The 23878-nt window shown below is 38.3% G+C and overlaps 6 protein-coding genes across 8 annotated transcripts; 4 read left to right on the top strand and 2 right to left on the bottom strand.

Annotated features, from left to right (window-relative positions):
- LOC18593169 (uncharacterized WD repeat-containing protein C2A9.03) lies at positions 1098-5485 on the top strand. 2 transcript variants are annotated; one of them, XM_018124775.1, is made up of 11 exons: positions 1098-1157; positions 1339-1388; positions 2421-2564; positions 2737-2904; positions 3007-3093; positions 3292-3426; positions 3555-3665; positions 3996-4087; positions 4169-4274; positions 4479-4565; positions 4659-5485. In XM_018124775.1, exons 3-11 carry the CDS (start codon positions 2424-2426, stop codon positions 5070-5072), a joined length of 1341 nt encoding a protein of 446 aa, XP_017980264.1. In that variant the 5' UTR covers positions 1098-1157; positions 1339-1388; positions 2421-2423; the 3' UTR covers positions 5073-5485. The 2 variants fall into 2 exon arrangements, with proteins under 2 accessions (XP_017980264.1, XP_007020317.2); XM_007020255.2 differs by lacking the exon at positions 1098-1157 and having other exon boundaries at positions 1187-1388.
- On the top strand, positions 5909-6677 carry LOC108662932 (photosystem I reaction center subunit V, chloroplastic). The gene has a single exon (XM_018124776.1). The coding sequence runs from the start codon at positions 6020-6022 to the stop codon at positions 6494-6496; it is 477 nt and encodes a 158-aa protein (XP_017980265.1). The 5' UTR covers positions 5909-6019; the 3' UTR covers positions 6497-6677.
- Positions 7458-10745, top strand: LOC18593167 (high mobility group B protein 10). Of its 2 annotated transcripts, XM_018125274.1 has the most exons (7): positions 7636-7730; positions 7830-8122; positions 8574-8652; positions 8983-9145; positions 9252-9329; positions 9970-10331; positions 10440-10745. In XM_018125274.1, coding segments are annotated over exons 2-7 (774 nt in total). In that variant the 5' UTR covers positions 7636-7730; positions 7830-8120; the 3' UTR covers positions 10530-10745. The 2 variants fall into 2 exon arrangements, with proteins under 2 accessions (XP_007020315.2, XP_017980763.1); XM_007020253.2 differs by lacking the exon at positions 7830-8122 and having other exon boundaries at positions 7458-7730.
- Positions 11145-14669, bottom strand: LOC18593166 (WPP domain-interacting protein 1). Its single transcript, XM_007020252.2, has 3 exons — positions 14420-14669; positions 12862-14122; positions 11145-12108 (listed from the first exon to the last, which is right to left on the bottom strand). The coding sequence occupies exons 2-3, from the start codon at positions 14024-14026 to the stop codon at positions 11360-11362; spliced, it is 1914 nt and encodes a 637-aa protein (XP_007020314.2). The 5' UTR covers positions 14027-14122; positions 14420-14669; the 3' UTR covers positions 11145-11359.
- LOC18593165 lies at positions 17217-21233 on the top strand. Its single transcript, XM_018125233.1, has one exon. The coding sequence runs from the start codon at positions 18131-18133 to the stop codon at positions 21122-21124; it is 2994 nt and encodes a 997-aa protein (XP_017980722.1). The 5' UTR covers positions 17217-18130; the 3' UTR covers positions 21125-21233.
- LOC18593164 (PRA1 family protein G2) lies at positions 21426-22520 on the bottom strand. Its single transcript, XM_007020250.2, has one exon. The coding sequence runs from the start codon at positions 22220-22222 to the stop codon at positions 21647-21649; it is 576 nt and encodes a 191-aa protein (XP_007020312.2). The 5' UTR covers positions 22223-22520; the 3' UTR covers positions 21426-21646.

Below are 23878 nucleotides of genomic sequence, written 5' to 3'. Positions count from 1 at the left end.
ACTAACGCCTCCTGCAACGTGGACCATGGTTCCTCCACTGTCTCTTGGCTTACTATTAACTCAAATTTTGTAGTAAAATTATGTAGTCAAATTTTACATTTTTTTTTTCATATATATATTTTTTAGTATTTATTTGAGTATTTGTTTTATATATTTAGTTTTAATAAAAAGAGAATCTATGATTTAATTCAATTTAGAAAAAATTATGACGAGTAAAATTTACAATGAGATAACAAAGATAAAAGTGAAATGACTCTTTACGATTTTATATATTTTAAAGGGATTTAGATAATTAACTTTTAAGTAAACAAAATCTTTTTTATCGTATATGCTTCAGTATAATTTTTTATTTAATAAGTATATTTTTTAAATTAAAAACATAAACTCATAATACAAAAACGTTATTAAATTGACCTACGTGAGTAAGGCTTAAAGATTGTTGATCTCCAATAATTACCTATGAATTTACTTTATGAAGAGTTTGGACAATTAGCATCCAAGAACATCCCGACAAAACCCTCTTTGTCATATTTGTTTAAGTAGATTAGTGACGATGTAAAAAAATGATAATTTTATTGAAATATAAATATATTTTAAGTTTATAAATAAAAAATTTTCTCTATATAAAAGACTTGTTTTTTAAAAAAATATATGAATACGTGACATAAAATTATTAAATTAATTCACACGAGCAGAGTTAAAAGTAGCCGGCTTCCGATAATTACCTATGGATTTATTTTCTTGGCAATCATCTTATATTTGATCAAAATAATCTAAAATTAGAACTGATTTTGACACGAATGGTAACTTCAACTCCAATTCAAAATTTTAGTTCATTCAAAATGGTATATTATATCATATGCAAAAGGAGTCGAAATTCCTAAAATCGAAAAAATTAAACAATTGGAAATGAAAATAACTGGATCTCAAATAATATATATATATATATAATAATATTTAATTCGAAATTATCCGACTCCAAATGAGCCGACATGGAAAGTAATTAAGCAGTGGATTTGCCACATATGTACACCTTATGCCAATATATAATTGATAAAACAATCACCTTGTCAGTGGATAAACGATAAAATAAAAAAAATACTAGTAATTCCTTCGTCTCTCGAGTTCTCGCGATCCCCCGTCTAATTATCATCATAGTATATTTTATTATTATTATTTATTTATTGTAATATTACCATATTAATCGAAGGACAATTGGGATTTTGTATATGAAAGCCCCTTTTTTTTTTTATGTCGACTAAAATAATTACGAAATATTTATATATGTATTTATTTCTTAAAAAGATGCAATTCTGATGCTGATATTTTCATCTCCAGATCGGAGGAGAGGACCAGCTTCCCCACAATCTCTTGTTTTTTAAAAAGAGGTTAATTTGCTCATTTTTGTTTTGCGTTTTCTTTTTACTGGTTCGCGATTCATGTTTTTGATGTTGATCATCTTCGATCATTAGTTTTCTTTTACTTTTGTCATCATTTCTGTTAATCGATGCATAGTTGCGGGTACGAATTCATTCGTTATTTTTAACACTTTTTTGCTGGTTTTTTTTTTTATATCTTTGAAAAAAGAGTTATTTTTCGCAATTGAATGTTGTTGCTGTTGTTGTTGCATGATTGCTCTGATTTGGGAGTTTAATTTTCGTTGGGGGATTTTCCATTAGGGTTGTATCAATCAGGCAATTTCTTATTTTTGTGGCTTTTTATCCTTTTGCAGCAGTGTTTGCAATTCAAATATAGAAATGGTAAATTCGCAAGGGATATGAATTTGATGAGACTTTACTTCTTTGCTGGGCGCCAAAAATCCAGAAGGATGCTTAAGCCTGCAAAGGGGAAACTAAGAAAGAAGATACTCACCTTTGTAGGAGGCAAAAGTTTACAAATTTAGGGACCCTGGAAATGTTTTTTTGGATTGCATGCTTGAATGACAAAAAGCTAATTTCTTTATCTATCCCAACATGATTTTAGCAGAGTTGAATTGACAGTAGTACGAATATTTACTTCAAAATGCATAACATATGTTTCCCATAAATAATTTATGCTGGGGATTGACTCATATGCTATCAATCTTTCATTAGTTTATCTCCTTGCCGCTATAAGTGTTTCATACACACTTAAAAAAAAACTTATATTATGGATTGGTGATAGTCACGCATTTGTTATTTTGGATATTTGTTTCCATTTCCCTTTCCTTTTTCTGGGGGTCCAATGTCTGATGAGGGATTTGATTTTTCCTTTAATTGTGACTTGGACGTGGTTCTAGTCTCTTTTGGTGTCATATTATCATGTTCAATATCCGTAATGTTGTCTGAGTTTTTGTTTATAGGTATTGTTATTATCATTTAGTTGTTAATTTATTATGGATGCTTGAATTTATATTGATTTAGTGTAGTTTTGTCTGGTAGAATATGTCCCACTACCAAGAAGATTATGCTGAATACATGGCAGATGAGTATGACATGGAAGACATAGATGATGACATGGATGAAGAGTTTCGTGGCAGATATATGTCTGGCTCGGACTCTGATCTTGATGAATATGACTACATGGTTCGTTTTATATTTTACAAGATTCACATAGGCATTTCTTATACAACTCAGTTCATATGTCATTAGCTTAATCAAATATACAATATAGCTTTGCTGTTTTTAAAATTTTTGAAGTTTTTGTTCTAGTATTTGTGGATTTCAGCCACCCTAATGTAATTTGACTGTATTGCAGAATAATAAAATATCTGATACTTCTGCTGCTCAAGCTAGAAGAGGAAAAGACATCCAGGGAATTCCTTGGGATCGGCTTAGCATCACTAGGGAAAAATACAGGCAAACTAGGCTAGAACAGTACAAGAACTATGAGAATATCCCTCACTCTGGAGAAGGGTCAGGGAAGGTAAAACTTGTTATAGTTGCCCACTTTCCTTTCATACCAATTTCTTGGATCTAATATTTTCGATAGTAATTGAACTAAGTTGAAATGTCAATTTGTATACAGGATTGCAAAATTACCCAGAAGGGTGCGTCATATTATGACTTCAGACTTAATTCAAGATCTGTAAAATCAACAATACTTCATTTTCAGGTTAGTAGAATGGAAGTTTTTATTTAATTAATATAAGCTATCTTTACCCCCTCGTATTTTGTGGCATCACAGAAGGATTTTTTTTTTCTTTTTAAAGGTTATGCTTTAATGTTCTGGCCAGTCCTTTCCTTTTAGTCTGTTAACTGTGCTATGATCATCATTGTTGACTGATAAACATATCCATTTGTGGTGATGCAGTTGAGGAACTTGGTATGGGCTACATCAAAACATGATGTTTATCTTATGTCACATTTTTCTGTCATGCATTGGTCTTCATTGGCACACCGCAAGCATGAAATTCTTAATGTTTCTGGGCATGTGGCACCATCTGAGGTCTGTGTCTGGAATGATTTGGTTTCTTCTCTGACATATTATTGTTGTTTTCTGTTCCCCTTGTTCTTTTCCTTTCTTTCCCCCTATCTTATGTCTGCTGAGACTGATCAACGTGTTTTCCCTTTTAGAAACATCCTGGAAGTCTGATGGAAGGTTTTACACAAACTCAAGTCAGTACTCTTGCGGTAAAAGATAACCTCCTAGTTGCTGGAGGGTTCCAGGGTGAGCTAATATGCAAGGTAAGTGGTGTAACTTTTTTTCCCCCAAAATCGTTTACTGACATAACAGAGATCAGAAAAATGAATAAGCCTTTGTACAGCAATTGCGGAGCTCCTTTTCTGTGCAATGTAGCTCTTTCTCGGTTTTTGCTAGTTACTTGAAGTGGAAAGTTTAGATATAACTTCAAGATTATTTTAGTTCAATCTATTGTTTCTGTCATGTTATAAGATGGATCTGACTAAATTTATATTTGAAGAGAGCTGATTGTTTTTTTGCTAAGGTCTTGCTTACTGTTGTCCTGTTGTTAGTGATCTTAAGAATTAATTACTTGACTTTGATTTGGAATGTAGAATTTAGATCGGCCTGGAATAAGCTTTTGTTCCAGGACAACTTATGATGACAATGCCATTACAAATGCTGTTGAGATTTATGTCACTCCAAGGTATTTCTTGTTGACTGAGCTGCTGCTGGCATTGGTTGCATTCAACCTGAACCTAATTTTGCTTTGTTTTTGAAACACTAGTGGTGCAGTTCACTTTACGGCCTCCAATAATGACTGTGGAGTCAGAGATTTTGATATGGAGAAATATCAGCTGTCTAAGTATTTTCATTTTCTTTGGCCAGTTAATGTAAGTTCCCTATATTGGATTCCTTTTATTTTAGATTGGTAAACATACATGTAAAATTATTCTCTGTAAAATTTGATTTGCAGTATGCTTTTTTTTTTTGAAAATTAATGATTTGCAGTATGCTAATTATGGGTTCTATTAATATTGATACAACATGCGGCAAGGATAAATACTATAACCTCTGCTAATGCATTGCTTTTGCAGCATACTTCTCTGAGTCCTGATGGGAAACTTCTAATAATAGTTGGGGACAACCCTGATGGTATGTTAGTGGACTCTAGCACAGGGAAGGTAACTGTCTACTTGCTTTTCCATGATTAGTTTACATGTTGGATATTGCAAAGGCTAGCATCTGGCATCGGCTGATTGGAAATTGCATTGCAGACTGTTATGCCCTTGCATGGACACTTGGACTTCTCATTTGCATCAGCATGGCACCCTAATGGTGTCACTTTTGCCACTGGGAACCAAGACAAAACTTGCCGAATTTGGGATGTTCGGAACTTGACAAGGTCAGTTGCTGTTCTTAAGGGAAACCTTGGAGCAATACGGTCCATTCGCTACACGTCTGATGGTAAGTACATGGCAATGGCTGAGCCTGCTGACTTTGTGCATGTGTATGATGTGAAAAGTGGGTATGAGAATGAGCAAGAAATCGATTTCTTTGGGGAGATATCTGGCCTATCCTTTAGTCCCGACACAGAGTCTCTCTTTATCGGTGTATGGGATCGTACATATGGTAGCCTTCTTGAGTATGGTCGTCGGAGGAACTACTCATACCTTGATTCCCTAATTTGAGTTGATTATGCTGTCTGCAAAATAAGCATGGTGTTGTGGCTGTTGTTGATGGTATTGGACGAACCTAATAACATTCTAAGCTGTAGAAGTTGTAGATGTAAATGTAAGATGTATTCTGTAATTGTAGGTTATTGCTGTTCAATTAGATTTTTATTTTCTGCAAAACTTGTGGGGGTCAATCAGCATAAGATGCTAATGGGAGGGGGATGTACAGATGGCTAGAAAAGCCCGTTCATGTGAAGAGGAGAATGAAAGAGTAGTATGGTTTCCTTGGGAGCTAGACAATTTTATGAGTGGTTTGCTGTGTGTCTTTTCTCCCCGCACTTCTTTCCTCTTACTCTCTTTTTAAATATGATTAAGGATTCAAATGAGGATGATTGCGGTTATCAATCGATTTCTTTGAGTTTGCATTACGTTTGACTTAATCCCATTACCTAGATACAAATAATGAGTTTTTTTTTTTTTTTTGTTATTAGTAGAAGGTTTTGAATTTTACTCTTTAGGCAAAGGATTATGTATAACCAATGAGCTTGAGCTTGAATGAAATTTCAAAACTTGATTTTGAGCTCGATTAATGGTAAACCAACCAGGTGTTCGGTAATAGAGCCAAGACTATGAAACAGATCCAACTTGTGATGAGAAACCATTGCCCAGGGTCCCTTGGTCCTGGAACATAACCGCAACTTTCAATCTAGTTTGAGCTTGTTGGCTATTGCCATTTGGAACCAAAAATCTCTGATCCAAAAGGAACCAATGAAACAAAGCCCAGTCCTCATCCAAAATCTTTCCTCCACCATTCCCATCCTCACAATCCGTCTCTCCTCCTTCCTACCACCACTTGTTTACTATATCATCTTTTCTATACCACTTCCCTAAAATCATCTCCTCCCAAATCTATTCTTCTTCTTTGACTATTCCTCAACCTCAATACATATTGTGCAGGCACCATGGCAGCAGCCTCCTCAGCTCTGTTCAACCCCACCTTCTCCTCCATCCAGAAGAACCATCTCACCCCTTCCAGCATCTCATTCCAAGGCCTCAGACCCCTCAGCAAGGGCAAAACCTCACTACCCAAGGTCGCCCTCACCGCAAGGAACTCATCTGCTAGGCTTGCTGTCAAGGCAGAGCTCAGCGCCCCGCTTGTGATAAGCCTCAGCACGGGTCTCTCCCTCTTCTTGGGTAGGTTTGTGTTCTTCAACTTCCAAAGAGAGAACGTGGCGAAGCAAGTGCCTGAGCAAAACGGCTTGACCCACTTTGAGGCTGGGGACACAAGAGCCAAGGAGTATGTTAGCCTGCTCAAGTCCAATGACCCTGTGGGATTCAACATCGTCGATGTTCTTGCTTGGGGGTCCATCGGCCATATTGTTGCTTACTACATCCTGGCCACCTCCAGCAATGGCTATGACCCCAAGTTCTTCGGCTGAAACCTCATCTTCACTTCTTCTGCCGTATTTTGCAACCATTGTATAGTTTTCTCTATTAGTTGGGGGAGGTTGGATTTCTTGCGTCTCTCCTGTTTGATTTCTGGGTTTTCTTGGATGAATATGTTTACTTGGTTGGTCAAAGAAAATGGCAATGGGACTGTATCGTTTAAGTTTGTGTTGAGATTGTTGTGAACTTGTCCCTCTTCATTCTGAACTAATACCATTAATCATGTCTGCAACTGTGATTCCATCAAACAGCCACTACTAGCCTAGCCACTAGTACTATGCACTATTACAACCGAGCCGGCAAAAAGCAGCTCTGATCCATTCAAAGGGTTAAATTAATTTCATATACATGTTTACTGGATTTCTTTTCGTGGAGATTACAGTGACAGGCACTCACAGGGCAGAATTTTCTGTCCATTCAATCCCTAAAGACAGAACAACTAATAACCCGGGACACATGAAGACTTAAAACCATGGTTTAGAACTTGTTTACTTTAAACAGATAAATATATATATATAGTATATATATCTCACAAGCATTGCAGCATCCCCACCGTTGGATTTGATTTTTTTATTTATCACTCTTCCCAACCTGTAGCAGGCAGGCAAGTTGCATAAAAATGTATAAAATACTAAAAAAAAAATGTTCACCATCATCTAACTTTACCATTATAACCTAATCTCCTAATCCACAGTCCCACTGTTTCCCTCTAAAATTTCAGATCTTACCTAAGTATTACTATAATATTTCAAATATCAAGCTACCCAGAGTTTGTCTTCAACAGGTCTTTCTAGGATTTGGGTCTCTGTAGGTTAATTCTTATTAGGGTAGTAGAAACTTTGTGGTTTCTTCATGAAGATAATTATTATTCTATTATTGTTGTAAACCAAATAAGACTTTGTTAGTACTACTAGTTTATTATTAATATATATATATATATATATATATATATATATACATAAATAGGGATGGTAGCAGAACAACAATCAATATCTACTAGTACTAGTTAATTTAAATTCTTAATCAAACCAAAAATCTTTTACCTCTGTTGAGTTTGGGTCTAAAAATGTCTCAACAACAGCAGCAGAGTGAGAGTACAAATGGGCAGTACACCAACATGCCTCGCTATCCCTCACCAACTGCCAAGTACGAGGATGTTGCTCAAAGCTCTGACCTTTTCTGGGAAAAGCTTAAAGCTTTTCACAAATCTCTCGGCAAAAAATTCAAGTAACTTTCTTTCCTTACAATCGCTAACAATTTCTTTCTTCCTTTTCTGAAGATGGTGTCTTTCTGAGTTCAACAAGTTTTTCCCATTTCTCTGTGTAGCGAAAGAGTGTGTCTTCCGCTTCAACAGTTTGATTTCAAGATTCATTGTTGGGATTTCGCCCCCTTTTTCGTTTCTGCTTTTTATCGGCCTGTTGGTATTCGTTTTCTCAGATTCCTAATGGGATTTCACTGACTCAGACAATTATAGTTTCTATGTATAAAGTTTTCGATGAATATAGCAGTGATTGGGTGTTTTGTGTGTAACTGGTAATTGCAAGGTTTAAAGCAAGACAATTTCTTTATTGAAAAAAGAAATAACAAAGCAATGGCAATCCTGCTTGTTTATTCCAAATGTAAACCATCTCTCTTTCTATCAATAGATCCTAATACTTAAACTATCGCATCAATTCTCTCCCTATAGTGGATGATGATACTTGCTTGTCACTTGTTGCTTAATATATCTATCCTCTTCTTCTCATACTTTACTAGCCTGCAAACCTCATAACCTGTCACCTTTTCTTTGTTTACCTCACTATACTTGAAATATGATGTAGAATGCTCATGCATGAACACATATGCACACACCTGAGAAAGGGAGGAACTGGGGTTTCTTTTGCATGTTCATTAAGGCTTTTAAAGTATGTGGCTCTTGACTTTGTTACTCGTTGAAATTCTGTATTAAAAAGATCACCTTTTGGAGAAAGAGAAAATGGGGTTGGGGTGTGGGTGAAAAAGAAGACAAAGAAATAGGAAAAGAAAAGCACAGCTTAGGATATATGGTCTTCTGATGTTTTGGTTGGACAGGGTTCCAGTTGTTGGAGGAAAGGCTCTGGATCTGCATCAACTCTTCGCGGAGGTCACATCTCGCGGAGGTCTTGAGAAGGTATTGTACTTACAATGAGGATACTGCCTGTGATATAAAACTTGTTGGTCTGAGGCATAATCCAGTGTTAGGAAACATGTTGATGACCTCATTTTCATTGGTTTATTTTCTCCTGATTGACCTGGAATCCCCTGTAGCTTTTGCAGCTCACTTTACAGGGGAGCATAATCTTGGGTTGTGACGCTAGGATGACTAAAACTTTTTCTCTCAAGTTTCTGTGGCCATAAGTTGTAAACAGATTGAGTTGGTCCAATAAATTAGTATGTTACACCCCTTCTGAGGGATGTTTATTATCCTTTTCATTTTAAATTCCCTTGAAATGGTTCACAGGTAATAAAAGATCGCAGATGGAAGGAAGTGATTGTGGTCTTCAGATTTCCAACAACTATTACAAGTGCTTCATTTGTTTTGAGGAAGTATTACTTATCATTGCTATATCACTTTGAGCAAGTCTATTACTTCCGCAAACAAGTTTCTTCAGTCTCAACCCCTGGTATTTGAAAACTGAATTTGATTTTTTTTCCAGATAGAAGCATTCTTTGTTTTATGAAGAAATTATTCGCAGTTTGTAATATATATTTTCTATTCTATTTTTGCAGGGACTGCCAGTGGGAGCCTTGTGAATGCATCTGCAAACACAAAGGGAGGTGCTTCTGCAAACCAATTAGCAGCTCAGGGTATGTGTAACTACATATTGATATGAAGGAGCTTTTCATTCTGATATAGGAATATATTATTAGATTATTATTATCTAGGTCCCACATTCCCATATATCATTATCTCTAATCAGACATGCATTTACTTGATATCTTTAGGATTACTAGACTTGCATGGTAATGTCTTTAACTATATTATCATATTATAATAGCCTAATAGTAACAAAAAAGTTAACGTTCTATAAGTTATGAAAAACCACTGCATTATGGTTGGTTTTCCATGAATCTAAATCTCCAATAACTGATGTTCCCTCATACCTAGATAGTTGTTCGAGCCACTTTGCTGAGTTATTTCTGAAGTAGTTATAAAATCTGCAATTTAAATTTCCTTAAGATCTTGAAAGCAATATTACAAATTTAACAAGCTGAGCTTAGCTATGAAATTCTCGGTTTTCAGTCAAGAAAGAAAAACAAGCTGAGTTTTAGTCTGGCTGGCCTTTTGAAAAACATCTGTTTGCTTTGAAAGGATTTAGGGGGTAGTTAATTAATTTTTATACAAAATTTTGCCCTATCCCAGATGTCTACTTCATATACCTCTTTGCAAGGGTGTGGATGTAGCTTTCTTGTTAAGTGAAGGCTCTTACCAATCTTATACAAGCAGGAACTCCAGAGTTGCAGATTGGCAGTTCTGTGACAGGGACCATTGATGGCAAATTTGATAATGGCTATCTGGTTACAGTTAGGTTGGGCTCTGATCAATTTAAAGGTGTCCTGTATCATATCCCCCAAATGCTTCAATTGTCTCAGAGTTCAAATACTTCAGATGTACCTCCTCACCGCAGCCGGAAGAGATCCCGGTTAGCTTTACGGGACCCTTCCAAGCCAAAGTCAAACAGGAGTGGTTATAATTTTTTCTTTGCTGAGCATTATACCCAGCTCAAACCTATGTACTACGGACAGGAGAAAGCCATCAGTAAGAGGATTGGGCACCTATGGAGCAATCTGACGGAGGCTGAGAAACAGGTAGGAAGTAGATATATGCATGTGTAAATATGTCTGTGCAGTTTAATTCTGTGTGTTTCATTTAACATTTGGAGCTGCTGATATTGACTTTAATTGACTGTGATGTAGGTTTATCAGGAGAAAGGGATGAAGGACAAGGAGAGATACAGAACTGAAATGTTGGAATACAAATCTTCCTATGACTCTACACCTCAATAGCCTCCGATGAGTTGGTTGTTAGGAACTCAACCACAGGGTGTCAACCCTCCCTTGATATTTGTTGTTGTTTTTAACGTTTCCTTTTCTTCCATTTGCTTTATGAAGATTATCTGAACCCTGCCCATTGCAGAAACTTTGGGTGATCGGATGGCAGAGTTTTGTAACATGTCCTTATATATTCAATCAAAAATGCTAGCAGCTTAGAACGGTATTGAATCCAAAGCATGATAGCAGGTAGCACATTTCTATTGATCTGGATGAAACGCCACTAGTATAATTATAAGAAAGACCTTTATCATTTCAGTACCTTAAAAGAAGATGACTGAATACTTTGGAATCAACATGTAAGCTGTCACCTTATTCATCATGTCTACATTTTGAGAAAATATGCGATAGCCAAATGATATATGTAGTTAATAACACTTTTCTGAGCCAAATGATCAGAGTTGATGGTAGAAGCAATCTTACTCAAGCTGAACATAATCTCAGACATTAATGTCCATACTGGTTGCTGCTAGACACCAAGCCAGCAGCACACAATGGCCATGAATTCTCAAGCTAAGAAACACAAACAAATCTAAGTGATAAAATATATAGTTTAGATTTGCATCATACTTGACTGAAAACCAACCTTGTAGGTAAGAACTAGTATTGAAAGGAGCTCAAATCAAGCCTGAAAACGTTTCCACTTTTGACCAAATTGTGGTGTTATCAAAAGAGGGGAAAAAGGAAAAGAAAAGGCTCTTAATTATAATAACAATGAAATCTTACATTTGGAACATTGCCTACAAACATTAGAATACACAAAAGAGGACCTATTCTCTTTTAACTCAGGTGGGAACAACCACCCCTGAATGGGGTGACAACTGCAAGACAATGAACAAGAACACTAAAGCCAGTAACACCAACTGTGTGAAAAAACATGAAGTAACCTTACAAACCCTCCTCTGCATCTTCAAAACTTCTTCAGGACCTACGACATCTCCACAATACTTTTCCAACTCCTCTGGTTCTTTCTTTAGCATTGCAGCCTTGTTTTCTGCCTCTCCGAGCTTATTCAGCATCTGTGCCTGCTTCCCTGCAAATGATGTTTGTTCTTCTAGTAATGTGACTTGATTGCCCAAAGAAATTCTCAATTTCTGTATTGCCATGGTTAGAGCTAGGAACTCAATTTCAGCCTCTATTTTTTGTTGAAAGAGGCCCTCAAGGTCGAATTCTATTTCTCTATATTTATCTTGCTGCAACTCTGCATTGCTTCCTGAATCTTCCTTCAGTGACCTGCTACTGTTTGCATTGGTTTCCAGTTCTAAAATCCTTGATTCCTTCACCTGAAGCACAGCTCTTGCTTCTTCCAGTTTGCTCTCCAAATATTTTACTTTCTGTGTTAAGGTGAAAACCTGAGTTTCCATGGAACCTGAAGTACTTTCTCTAATCTTGTCAGAAGCTAACTGGTCAGATGAGCTAGTTTCATGGATTTCATGATCAGAAAAAGTAGAATCCACAGGAACACTGTTAATATTAACTGAATCATCATGCAGTGATGTAGGTTCCTTTCCTACCTCCCCTAGTTTCTGTACTTCTGCAAGGAAAAATTCCTCTGTTAAACTTAATAAAAAACAGGGCACAGTCAGCATTTAGGCTTGCATGAAACAAACAATATTTAGTAAAATAGATGATCGACAATAACTTCACCAAGAACGAACAAGCACTAAACATGTATGTCATACGCCTAGACTATTCCATATGATTAAATGTCAACCATCATATATGCATTACACATTGAAGACCACCCAAACAAATGTGACAATGTCATTGTAACTCCATTCCTCTCTCACTTCCCACAACTCATTTTCAGTGTGCCTTCCCTTCTAACAACTCTCAATTAACATTGACCAAAAACCAGAAAAAATCATTGGTGTGATTCTCCCATGAACTAAATTTATTTACTGTTATGATGATCGTTCATTGCCAGATCTCTCTTTTTAGGTTCTTAGTCAGTTCAACCTGGAATATGCACAGAGACTGGTATGGAAATTTTCAAAGTCTGGCCTCAACAAGGCTTTATGAAAAATCAATTTTTCATTCTTTGTCCAAACTCTGAAGAAAAGCAGGACATGGTTATCAACTGCTCCAAATAAATAATTACAGAAATATTTCTGGGGATTGTCAAATAAATAAGCAAACAAGAATATTCACAAATTAAGAAGTGCAGTATGATCACCAAGATGGATTCACAGGGCATATGATGCACTAGTTGTGAGTAGTGAGAATATATTATCAAACAAATCATGAGAAAGGCTTATCAAAATTATCAGAATGATATCCCACCCACCTTTTTCAAGGGCTTCCTGGACAGATTGGAGGGCAAAAATAGACTCAACCAATGGATCTTGATCTGGTGAAGGCTGATTATTGTCACTTTTTTCTTCCTTAGCTTCCCAAGATAAATCTGCAGGTAAATCATCCAGTGAAAGTTCTTCAATTTCACCTGAATTTTCCTTCCTATAAGCAGTTTGAACTTCCTCACCAACCATTTGTTCGCCTTCATGAGCTTCATCACTATTTTCCCCATCAAAATTCATGGGCTTTCCACTTTGCTTTCCGTTACTTGTCACTGAAAATGGACCCTGCATAAAGACAAAGTTGGAGCTTCTTGAGTCAGATTCCATGCTCGAATGAGAGTTTTCCTTCTCGATTTTGACCCTTTCTCCTCTGGGCTTCTTGCTGCTTTCAACACGACCCTTTCCCTGTTGAAATCTTTGACTTGAATTACCCAGACTCTTCCCACCTAAATTCTTCATCTGGTTTTTCTCGTTCATGTACCCCAAAACTGCAGGCAGGTCATACTTCACCTTTGGCACACTGGCTGCTGTAGATGACTTACTACTCCGATCCTCGCTATTGTCAGAGTCTGTTGCAGCAGCAATAGCAGCCCCAACTGCAAACCTGGAATCTGAGCTGGGGCTATGCATCATTAGCCCATGAGCAACACTTGTGTTTTTCAACATATTAACAGATCCAACAGGACCCTCACTATTCTGCTTGATCTCAGGTGATGCCATATGTCGAGGTTTAGTTGGATTTGCTGAACTGGACAAACCCCGCTTCAATATTTTACTGCTGTCTGCAGTGGCCGTGGCATCCTTAACAAAGTCTCTCTTGATACGCCTCCATTTCTTCAATCCATACCCTTTGGTTGAAGGAGGAGACGGCCTATCAGGAGATTTAGCTGTTAAAGGAGGTGAATGCATTGGCTGCACAACCTCAACAGCACCCTTCACATGATTATCAGCTGTCAAAGCATCGGAATGCATACTTTGATCAGTTGCCAACCTCTGAGTCTCATCATCATTTGCACACAACCCATTATCCTTAACCTTGTAAATATCAATATGATTATCCTTGATCTTATTATCATCAACATGAGGTACAGTGTGTTGAGTTACTTCATTATCCTCCACAAATTCAAGCGCAGAGCATTCACTCTCCAAATCCATAAATACCAATACGTGTTTCGCTCAAGATTTACTCAGATCAAGATCAAGAACAACAACTATCATTCCAGCAAACATCATGTCCAAATCAACCAAAATCTGGAAAGAAACATATCAGGCCAACCGTTCTCTTCAATAATCATATCAAAATTCAATTAAATTAATAAAATTTAACTACACGCATCATTGGATTCTCTATTACCATTAACTTTGAATACAAATCAAGGAATTCAAAGTGGAAAATTGAACTTGACTTTCTCCGTTTTTTTAACATCATAAAAGCTTAGCAAAGATTGAATCCAAAATAATAAAAATGAATGAATTAAAGGAACTGGGAAATAGGAAAAAAGTGAAATTTAGGATGTGTTGTACATGTTATGAGATTAAAAAACGTACCTTTTATATAGTCACAGGAATATCTTCTCATAAATGGAGAAAAGAGATTGGAATTATAGATGAATATGTTGATAATGGTGATGATGATGATGATGATGATGTTGACGATAAATTGAAGGAAATGGGAAACCCTAAACTCTGGTTAGATTTGCAGTTATATAGGCCATGAAATTATTGGGAGAGAAATTATGGTAATTCTTTTGGTAATTTAAAGAATTTTTAAGTGTGGTGACATAAGAAAATAACGTAGTAAGTAAAGGATACGAAGATGAACGTGGGGGAGGCTTGGGGATGGGGTGGGTAGGCCCACACCGAAACCGACCCAAGTGGGCATTGCTGGCCATCTGATCTGGATCTTGGAAATGACAGGGGACGGGGAGAAAGGTTTGGCTTTTACTACATTGCCCCTTTCACGGGGAATGGGGGAAGCAGGACAGGATTCCATCAACTTACAGTTTTGGTCTTGGGGTTTGTGCCTGTCTTTCTGGGTTTTGAGTGGGATGGGATGGGCCTCCCTCTTCTTCTCCTCTTTACAGAGAGGATCACTGGATCAGGATGGGCCTTCTTCTGATCTGGAGTAACGAGTTATGGAATTGGTTCATGACCTTTACAAACTCTTTCTTTTCAGTTTGCAGTGGATGTTGCAAATCAATTGATAGCACTCACGGGCTCTGAAAAAATTTTGAAGAAATCAAAGTTCAAAGGTAGATATACCTTGAGCAAAGAATCTATGAATGGGATCATCCAAATGCCAAACCAACTCTACCAATTCATTCATAACCATACCAACAAACTGCACCTTTTGTCACCTCTGATCTCACTGACTGTGTATCTCATTCAGTCAAAAGCCAACCATAGATGGAACGGAGGATTAGCACAATTTCAGCTGCTTCTATGGTCTACCAACTTTAAAACCAACCAAATCAGGCACATCCTATTTGCTGTTATCTTTCTTTCATATTGTTTTCCAAACAACACTTGCAAAATACCAGAAATGATAGTTAAAAGTCTCTCTAATGCATATGTATATATCCATCCTCCTTTGAACGTCTAATCTGTCAAAAATTATAATCCCACAAACTCAATGGAGAGCAAGTAGTAGTACCCGAAGATAAGTAAATAGAAAAAATGTTTCTGATAGAAGTGGACAGGAGCTTGTTTTCACGACCAACTGTTGTTATTTTGTCTCATTTTTACGATAATGAACACATGACAAGCAGACTAGTACCATTGGGAAAAATCCAGATTCACAGTGCTTGTCAGCATATCACTAATCTATGTATAGCTTTCAAATGTACAGTGACAATTAAGGAACCAAACTCATCTCCTATTCTTAATGGCTTGAAAAGGTGAGTGCAACTTTAAGGATGAAAATTCCGTCTAAATTTTTCTACCTTCATAAGAAAATGGCGGCTAAGAGGGAGTTGGATACTTTTTTTCCAGCCAATGATGATTCATTAAGATGGAGATTCCACATTTATGCAATGAATTGATCTAAAGCTCCACCAATGAGTTTAAATGAAAAAGATGGTCATAATGTAGGCAGTCAGCTTGCATTCATCTCAGAATGAAAGCATTAGAAAAAGAGAGACTATGGGTTAGCTAGCTAGGATAAAGATTTAAGAGAGCTCAAACACATGTGGGTTTTATTAAAACAGCTAGCTTTTGCGGAATGTAGACTCATCAACTTCAAATAATATTTCTATAACTCAATGATTACAGGCAGAGGAGCTGATTAGTGTTTCATTGCCGAAAGAAAGTCTTAGCAAAACTTCTTTAAAGAAGAAAGAGATGAAGCTTTAGGGTTAGATAGCTAGGGAAAGGGCCGGCAAGGACCATGGTTTCCAATGGCCTTAGTTTGACAGAGCATCTGTGTCAGCGCAGCCTTCCACTTTGGCCCAGTCATAATAAAATTATACAGGCACATGGGGAACTTGATTTCTTTCCTTCATTGTTTGGCCTAGATTAATGCTTGTGTGCAAATAATGCCTGTCATTTTGTATTGTTTGATTGAATCACATTCTTTTGGCCTTTGCCAAAAGATTAAAACGTGTTTAGCAGATAAACTCCCTAACCACAGATAACTGCATGCATATATATATATATATATATCATAATCTCCTTTAAAGAAATTGAAAATTCAAGATGGGAAAGTTAGTTTTTGTAACAAATCTTTTGAGTTAATTATCTTATGTATTAGCTATTTTCTTGCTCTCTTCTTACTTTCGTTACACAAAAGGAAAAAGGATACTACAAAGCGCTCTTTACCCTTTGAATGGCACCTTTTTCCCCTACATCTGTAAATTTTTTGCCACTTATCGAAACTTAGATGGGCAGTAAGCACTGTGATTTCAGCTGCCAAATAGGAAAGTAAATAATAATAATATAGTAGTTGTTGAGGTCTGAGTTGGGCTGGTCTTTGGTCCAATTTCCGGGGCAAATGGATTCAAATTGTGTCAGATGGGGGGTGCACATTCATATGAAGACCTGGATTGCATAAACATAAAGTTAATACTATATCCATTATTGTAATCTACATTAATAGGCAATACTAACATAGATTGCTTTATTCTAATGCTGTTTAAAGTTTGAACCCTTACTACAACGCACTACCAGCAAGCTCTGAATAATGGTTCCCCTCCCAAAGCCCTTTTTCTGAGTGTTTTTTCTCTGACCAATCTTTGGCTTCTGTGACAAGTGAGAAGTGAGAACTCCATGTTATAGAATCAGAATTCGATAGATTAATGTGTACAACACATAAAACAAAAAGAAATGGCCTAAGCCCAAGACAATCTATTAAATTAATCACATAAATAACTACACCATTAACCCTCTGCAGCTTTTGTTTTTTAGAAGAGTTTGTCAAATATTATATGTTCAAAACCTCACAGATCCAGCCCAACATCAGATTCCCCCTCCTCTCTACAGCTGGTTTATTGAGAGAGAAGATAGAGATGACCATTCAGGATTTGCAGCAGAGGGTTTTGCTCTTCTTTTTCTTCGCCTCAAAAGTAAAAACAAAGCTAAGGTAAGTAAACATCTATTGCATCAGTATTATGGTATTTTGATGATGGCTTCTTCTGGGATATGAGATGAAACTAAGCTCTGCTCACAAGCTTGTTATATTAGGTGCTAAGGAAAGAGTTTTGTTTAGATTAAACATTAATCGATATCATTCATTTATTGTTTCAGTCTATGAGAGCAAAGCCTGAATGATTCCCGTCGTATGAAAACTAAAAGCTGATAGCAGATTATGGGGTTTAATGGACTGCTCCACATGTTGTTAATACCTCCGGTCAAATCTATTCCATCATGGGCACAAGAAAACAGGTGAAGCTCTGACGGAAGCGAGGCCCACAAAATGAAGTGAGATAAATCACATGCAGATTTCTCCTGTGTGAAGACATCACTGTTGCATTCATCTTCTGCCACAGACCTTGGTCAGAGCTATTCACTCAATTATATCTGTCAGCGAAAATTGATGCAAAAGAATCCAGGACGGGGTCAGGATCCTTGGTGACACACATAATGCAAGGGGCTTTTATCTGCTTCCACACTGTGACGATAACTTGCAAATTACAAGCAGAGAAAAGCACCATTGTGGTGTAGACTCTAGAGAAGAACATTGTACAGCACTACAGCTTAGCTTTCTTAAAACTTGGAAGAAGTGAGATCTACTGCACCGCTACAGACATCAAATCCTTCACGGCTATGGGTGAAGAAGAAGCATCAGTATCGCGTAGTGGCAAACTTTCTCAAGAAAACCATCCCAGCGGCCTCACCATCAAGACTTCCTCTTGTTGCAGCAAAATTGGTAAAGATGCTTTAACCTTAATCCCTACGGATTTGCATTCTCCAAGCTTAAAAACCTCAATTGAGTCATCTCCACACAACTCTCCATCCTTGGTGTCCCCACCCTCGTCAGCATTTGTTTCAGCTTTACAGTCGCCATATATCTCACCAAGAGCCACAAACCCGAAACCCCAAGAGAACTCAACTCCGCAAGATAACCCTCCTCTTGTTACTCATCCATCACCGCCAGTCTCATTCAGAGGGGGTTCGCAATCTGATGATACACCAAGTAGTTCCTACACTCCCCCATCAGACCAGTATGAGTACTCTGATGACCCTGCAGATCCGAAGCTCAAGTTTGTAACTTGTGTTCCAGTCCCAGATCCTGCTCCACGCATCTCATTCTCATTCCCAGTGCCTCGAATTTCCTTCGCAAAAGCTCCTGTTTCTCCGGCTTCTAATGCCAAACTCAGGAGCTGTGATGTTTTCATTGGCTTCCACGGTCAAAACCCAAATTTGGCTCGCTTCTGTAAGTGGCTTAAGTCAGAGCTGGAGCTTCAGGGAATTGCTTGCTTTGTTGCAGATAGAGTCAAGTATTCGGATAGTCAGAGTCATGAGATTGCTGACCGAGTCATCTGCTCAGTCACATATGGAGTTGTGGTGGTCACTAATTCTAGCTTTCTCAACCATCTCAGCTTGGAGGAAATTAGATTCTTTGCTCAAAAGAAGAACTTGATTCCACTCTTCTTTGACACGGGATCTGCTGAGATCATGGGACTTCTCAACTGCAATTCAATTAATAAAGAATGCAAAGAGGCACTTGACGGACTAATCAAGAGTCATGAGTTCAAGCTGGAAGCCAGTGAGGGTAATTGGAGAAGCTGTGTGGCTAAAGCTGCAGGAATATTGCGAGCAAAGCTTGGAAGGAAGAGCGTGGTAGAGACAGATTTTGTTGGTGAAGGATTTGAGGAGCTGCCCTTTCCAAGAAACAGGTTTTTTGTGGGAAGAGAGAAGGAGATAATGGAGATTGAAACTGCCTTATTTGGACACGCTGATTCTCTTGAGCAAGATTGTTGCTCTAGGCCTATTATAAAAGGTGAAGCAAGCGGGCAATCTGAAGGGCTTGCTGATGAAGAAAGTGATCATAATGTTTCCAGTAGGGGGAGGTACATTAATTTGGAATTGGGTAAGTGCAAAGAGCCGACGCTAGAGGCATGGGTTGAGCCTGTTATGGGAAGAAATCCAACCCAAAGGTCCAAATACAAGAAATCAAAAAGTGGGAACTACAAGAGCTTAGGCAGCAGTGTGATTTGCATAAATGGGATTCCTGGCATTGGAAAGACAGAGCTTGCTCTTGAATTTGCCTATAGGTATTCTCAGAGATATAAGATGGTTCTTTGGGTTGGTGGAGAAGCCCGATATTTCCGGCAGAATATACTGAATTTATCACTCAATTTGGGATTGGATGTGAGTGCTGATGATGAGAAGGAAAGGGGCCGTATTCGATGCTTTGAGGAGCAGGAATTTGAAGCATTCAAGAGAGTGAAGAGAGAGCTCTTTCGAGACATGCCTTATCTGCTGATCATCGACAATCTTGAGACAGAGCGAGAGTGGTGGGAAGGAAAAGACCTGCATGACTTGATTCCTAGGAACACCGGAGGGTCTCATGTGATTATCACAACTAGGCTATCAAAGGTGATGAATTTTGACACAACGCAGCTTCCTCCATTGCCTTCATCTGATGCAATGATTTTAGTAAGAGGAAGAAGGAAGAAAGACTATCCAGCTGAGGAGTTGGAGTTTTTGAGAAAATTTGATGAGAAATTGGGAAGATTGAGCTTTGGTTTATGGATCATTGGTTCACTGCTTTCCGAACTTGCCATTTCTCCATCCGCACTCTTTGAAACTGTAAACGACGTCTCACTTGAAGATAATTCTACTTCATTATATATGATCACTAGTGGTGAGCAATACTGCAAGAACAACCCTTTCTTGATGAAAATTCTATGTTTTTGCTCCGCTGTCTTACAGCAAATTAATGGGAGAAGGAACATTCTTGCGTCACGAATGCTTCTTGTTGGTGCTTGGTTTGCACCAGCACCCATTTCAGCAAATTTGCTTGCTATTGCAGCTAAGTATATGCCCGTTGCTGGGAACCGATTAAGAAGGTGGACTAAGTGCCTAAGTCTCACGTTCGTTTGTTGTGGTGGATGCGGTTTAGCTACTCAAAGTGAAGAAGATTCTGCTATTCTCCTAGTAAAGCTAGGATTGGCAAGAAGAGTTAATCGACAGACTGGATGTTGGATTCAGTTCCATCCTATAACTCAAGCATTTGCAAAGAGGAAAGAGTGCTTATCTGCTGCAAAAGCCACAGTCCAAGGCATAAGAAAAGCCGGTAACCCATTTCTGAATTCTGATCATCTATGGGCTTCTGCATTTCTTGTATTTGGATTTAAGTCCGAACCCCCTATTGTGCAACTTAAAGCCATTGATATGGTTTTATATATCAAGAAGACGGCACTACCATTAGCAATCAGAGCCTTCACAACATTCTCAAGATGCAACTCGGCATTGGAGTTATTGAAGGTGTGCACAAATGTGTTGGAGGAAGTAGAAAAGTCATTTGTATCTCAGATACAAGACTGGTGTCATGGGTCGCTTTGCTGGAAAAATAAGTTACAAGGTAATCAAAGGGTGGATGAGTACGTGTGGCAAGATGTGACATTGTTGAAGGCTACCCTATTGGAAACGAGGGCAAAGCTGCTGTTAAGAGGTGGGCATTTTGACAGCGGTGAAGAAGTCTGCAGAACTTGTATCAGTATTCGGACAGTGATGCTTGGGCACAATCATACCCAAACCTTGGCTGCTCAAGAAACACTTGCAAAGTTAGTGAGAATGAGGAGCAAGATATGATAAGCTCACTCTCAAGATAAGTTCAGTTTTGTTCACGATGTAAAACACAGACGAATTTGTATCTTTCCATTGACTTGGATTAGATAGGAAATGGCACTGCTTTTGTTGATTTTCTCTTATGTGAGTAAACAGCGTGTTCGGAAAACAATCTGCCACTCCCACAGCAAGGAAGAGAAGTCCCATGTTAGATGGAGTGTGCCTGAATTCCGAGATGAGTAAAGTGAGTCATCTACGTATGGTTTAGAAGCAGATACCGAGATCAATTCTCTAATGCCATTGGTAAGTGATAAACCATTGTATATTTGTTAAACTATTAGTAGATTGAATTGAACAAAACCCAACCCAGAAAGAACAACCTTTTTGCAAATTCAAATCCAATGCAAAGTCTGAGAATCTATGACCAAACTAACTACCGAGTACAACATACACAAACCAAACCAAACCAAAAACTGTCAATCAAAATTCAAAACTCTCTCACACCCTTGCTAGTACACTTTTAAAGAAGAAAAAGCAAAATTCCTGCTAATTCGGAGAGGGGGAAGCAGATGTAGAGCGGACCAACCCGGTAGAAACGGCGTCGTTCTCATCGAGAAAGAGGCCATCGGAGTTCCTAAGAAGGGCGTGGACCCCGCAGACAAGTACCCCGATCGCTAAACCTAAAGCCAAATTTTGGAGGACGCCGCACACCCAGACAGTCAACACGGAAAGGAAAGCCAAAGAGAAGAGCACAAGGCGATCGCTGACGCAATGGCCCCAGAGCACGAGTGGGTCCTCTCTGAAGAAGAAGAGGAGGAGCCAAAGAGCGAAGACGAGGCAGCAGAGGAGGAGCGAGAGCGGGGAACCAATGAGGGAGAGGGCGCAGGTGGCGGCAACGACGAGGGAGTAGTTGGCGGAGAAATAGTGGAAGTTGGCGGGGGCACGGGAGAGGAAGGAGTTGGGTGGGGAGAAGGATCGGGAACCGGAGCCGAGGAGTTGAGGCCAGGGGCGAAGGTGGCGGGAGAGGGAGGCAGTTAGATTGTGAAGGGAGCGAGAGGGGACGTGAGAAGGAGAGATGGGGATGGTGGTGTACGTGGCGGGCGCTGATTGGTGGTTCTGCATCTCTTTAAATTTTGGTCCCGAGGAGAGGACGAGACAAGAAGGACCGTTGAAAGTGGGTTGGACGGTTTGTTTGGGTTCTGTTTTGTTGCTTCTTTTCAAACCCCTGTTTGGAACTAGACGCAAATAGAGGGATAGGGATAGGGCGTCTGTCTCTCAATCTTTTTTTTTTTTTAGCCTTTTATCCCCATTACTTACTTGATAAAAAAAAACAGCAATGAAATTGAAAAGGTTGGGGTTTATGAAACACTGCCGCGCCATGTCAGGTCCCATCCCCATACAAAATTTTGTAGCCAAACAACAAAAAAAGTCAAAATTAAGCTCCAAATCAGAGCTATTATTATTATTATTATTATTATTATAAAGTATTAATTAATTGTTGGGCCAACTACAACTACCCCGATGATGTATAGATTGCCAAAATTTTCAACACTTGGTATTAGGGGCAGTTAAACCTTATGCTAGTACAATAATATATAGTAAAATAATCCCTTAAGGTTTACATTGTTATTTGTTTCGCAAGGAAAGGAACAGCAAGTGTTTTTGATGTGAATAGGGTGCGTGTGTTAGAAGTATTCATAGATTTGTGTATTGGTCAACCTTATGATTATGAAATGTATACTATGCTTACATCCTGGCTGGCATTGGCTTTGGCTTTGCTTGAGGATAAAAATGACAACTTAAGACAGACATTGAGCATTGTTAGGGGGAGAGAGAGAGAGAGAGACAAGGAATGGCCCACAGAGCATTCTTGTTTGTGAAGAGGTGAGCTTTTCACCATGCAAAAACGCATTATCCCACCACACGTTGCATCGCTCCCTTCACCCCATACCCAAATTTACAACCTCAAAGTGGGTTGGGAGTGCCATTTCAAAATGATTACACTCTCTATCTATCTTCTTTCTATCTATCTATCTATCCATCCATCCATCCATCCATCTTTCACTCTCCCCTCTCTAAAAGTAAAACATATTGCTAACACAACGGCCATCTCCTCTCCTCTCTTCTCTTCTCTTCTCTTCTCTTACCACAACCAACCCCATCATGACTTCACTTCCTACTCTTATTCTATAACGGCTATGTATGTTTCATGCTATTGCCAAAACCAAATTTCCATGTTTTACTCTCGGGATTACTCACTCCTCGCTTCTCTTTAAGTAAAAAACAGGAGCTTCACTCAATCTGCTTTGGGCCTCCTGCATTACTATTAATTCCCTATGTGCAGCTTAACTTCACTTGTCTCCTGCCCCACATCATAACCTTATTATCTTTTTTTACTCAAAAATTCTTCTACTTCTACTAATTTGTATCCTCCTGGGATGTCAAAGACCGGTAACTGTTATCCTTGCACAGAAGATATATTATATTTTATGTAACACTCATGTATATATATGTCTGTATGTATATTGAAATTAGCATCAGAAGCGTAACCTTGGTGTTCTTACATTTTCCTCGTTCAGTGTCAGACATGCATGTTGCCATGCCATGCAAGATTCTCACCCTGAGTTGTCAATGGTTCCAGCTGTGAAATTAAGATGAAATGAAAGCTCCTCTATCTAGTACATCTTTTAAATTGTCCTCAGGATACCAGTCACCAACACAACTATTGACATCTTATGTTGTCACAAAGTCAAGCAACAATAAAGCTTAAATTGCCGC

This window comes from Theobroma cacao, chromosome 7, assembly GCF_000208745.1.
Source record: "Theobroma cacao cultivar B97-61/B2 chromosome 7, Criollo_cocoa_genome_V2, whole genome shotgun sequence".
Lineage (NCBI taxonomy): Eukaryota > Viridiplantae > Streptophyta > Magnoliopsida > Malvales > Malvaceae > Theobroma > Theobroma cacao.
This window is presented reverse-complemented; position numbering and strand designations above follow the sequence as displayed.

Coding starts and splice junctions, on each gene's coding strand:
- LOC18593169 (XM_018124775.1), top strand. CDS start 2,424: ATGTCCCACTACCAAGAAGATTATGCTGAATACATGGCAGATGAGTAT. Junction 2,905..3,006: donor CTGGAGAAGGGTCAGGGAAG/GTAAAACTTGTT, acceptor ATTTGTATACAG/GATTGCAAAATTACCCAGAA. Junction 4,275..4,478: donor ATTTTCTTTGGCCAGTTAAT/GTAAGTTCCCTA, acceptor TTGCTTTTGCAG/CATACTTCTCTGAGTCCTGA.
- LOC108662932 (XM_018124776.1), top strand. CDS start 6,020: ATGGCAGCAGCCTCCTCAGCTCTGTTCAACCCCACCTTCTCCTCCATC.
- LOC18593167 (XM_007020253.2), top strand. CDS start 7,570: ATGTCTCAACAACAGCAGCAGAGTGAGAGTACAAATGGGCAGTACACC. Junction 8,653..8,982: donor CTCGCGGAGGTCTTGAGAAG/GTATTGTACTTA, acceptor AATGGTTCACAG/GTAATAAAAGATCGCAGATG. Junction 9,330..9,969: donor AAACCAATTAGCAGCTCAGG/GTATGTGTAACT, acceptor TTATACAAGCAG/GAACTCCAGAGTTGCAGATT.
- LOC18593166 (XM_007020252.2), bottom strand. CDS start 14,026: ATGGATTTGGAGAGTGAATGCTCTGCGCTTGAATTTGTGGAGGATAAT. Junction 12,109..12,861: donor CCAGGAAGCCCTTGAAAAAG/GTGGGTGGGATA, acceptor TTTTCCTTGCAG/AAGTACAGAAACTAGGGGAG.
- LOC18593165 (XM_018125233.1), top strand. CDS start 18,131: ATGGGTGAAGAAGAAGCATCAGTATCGCGTAGTGGCAAACTTTCTCAA.
- LOC18593164 (XM_007020250.2), bottom strand. CDS start 22,222: ATGCAGAACCACCAATCAGCGCCCGCCACGTACACCACCATCCCCATC.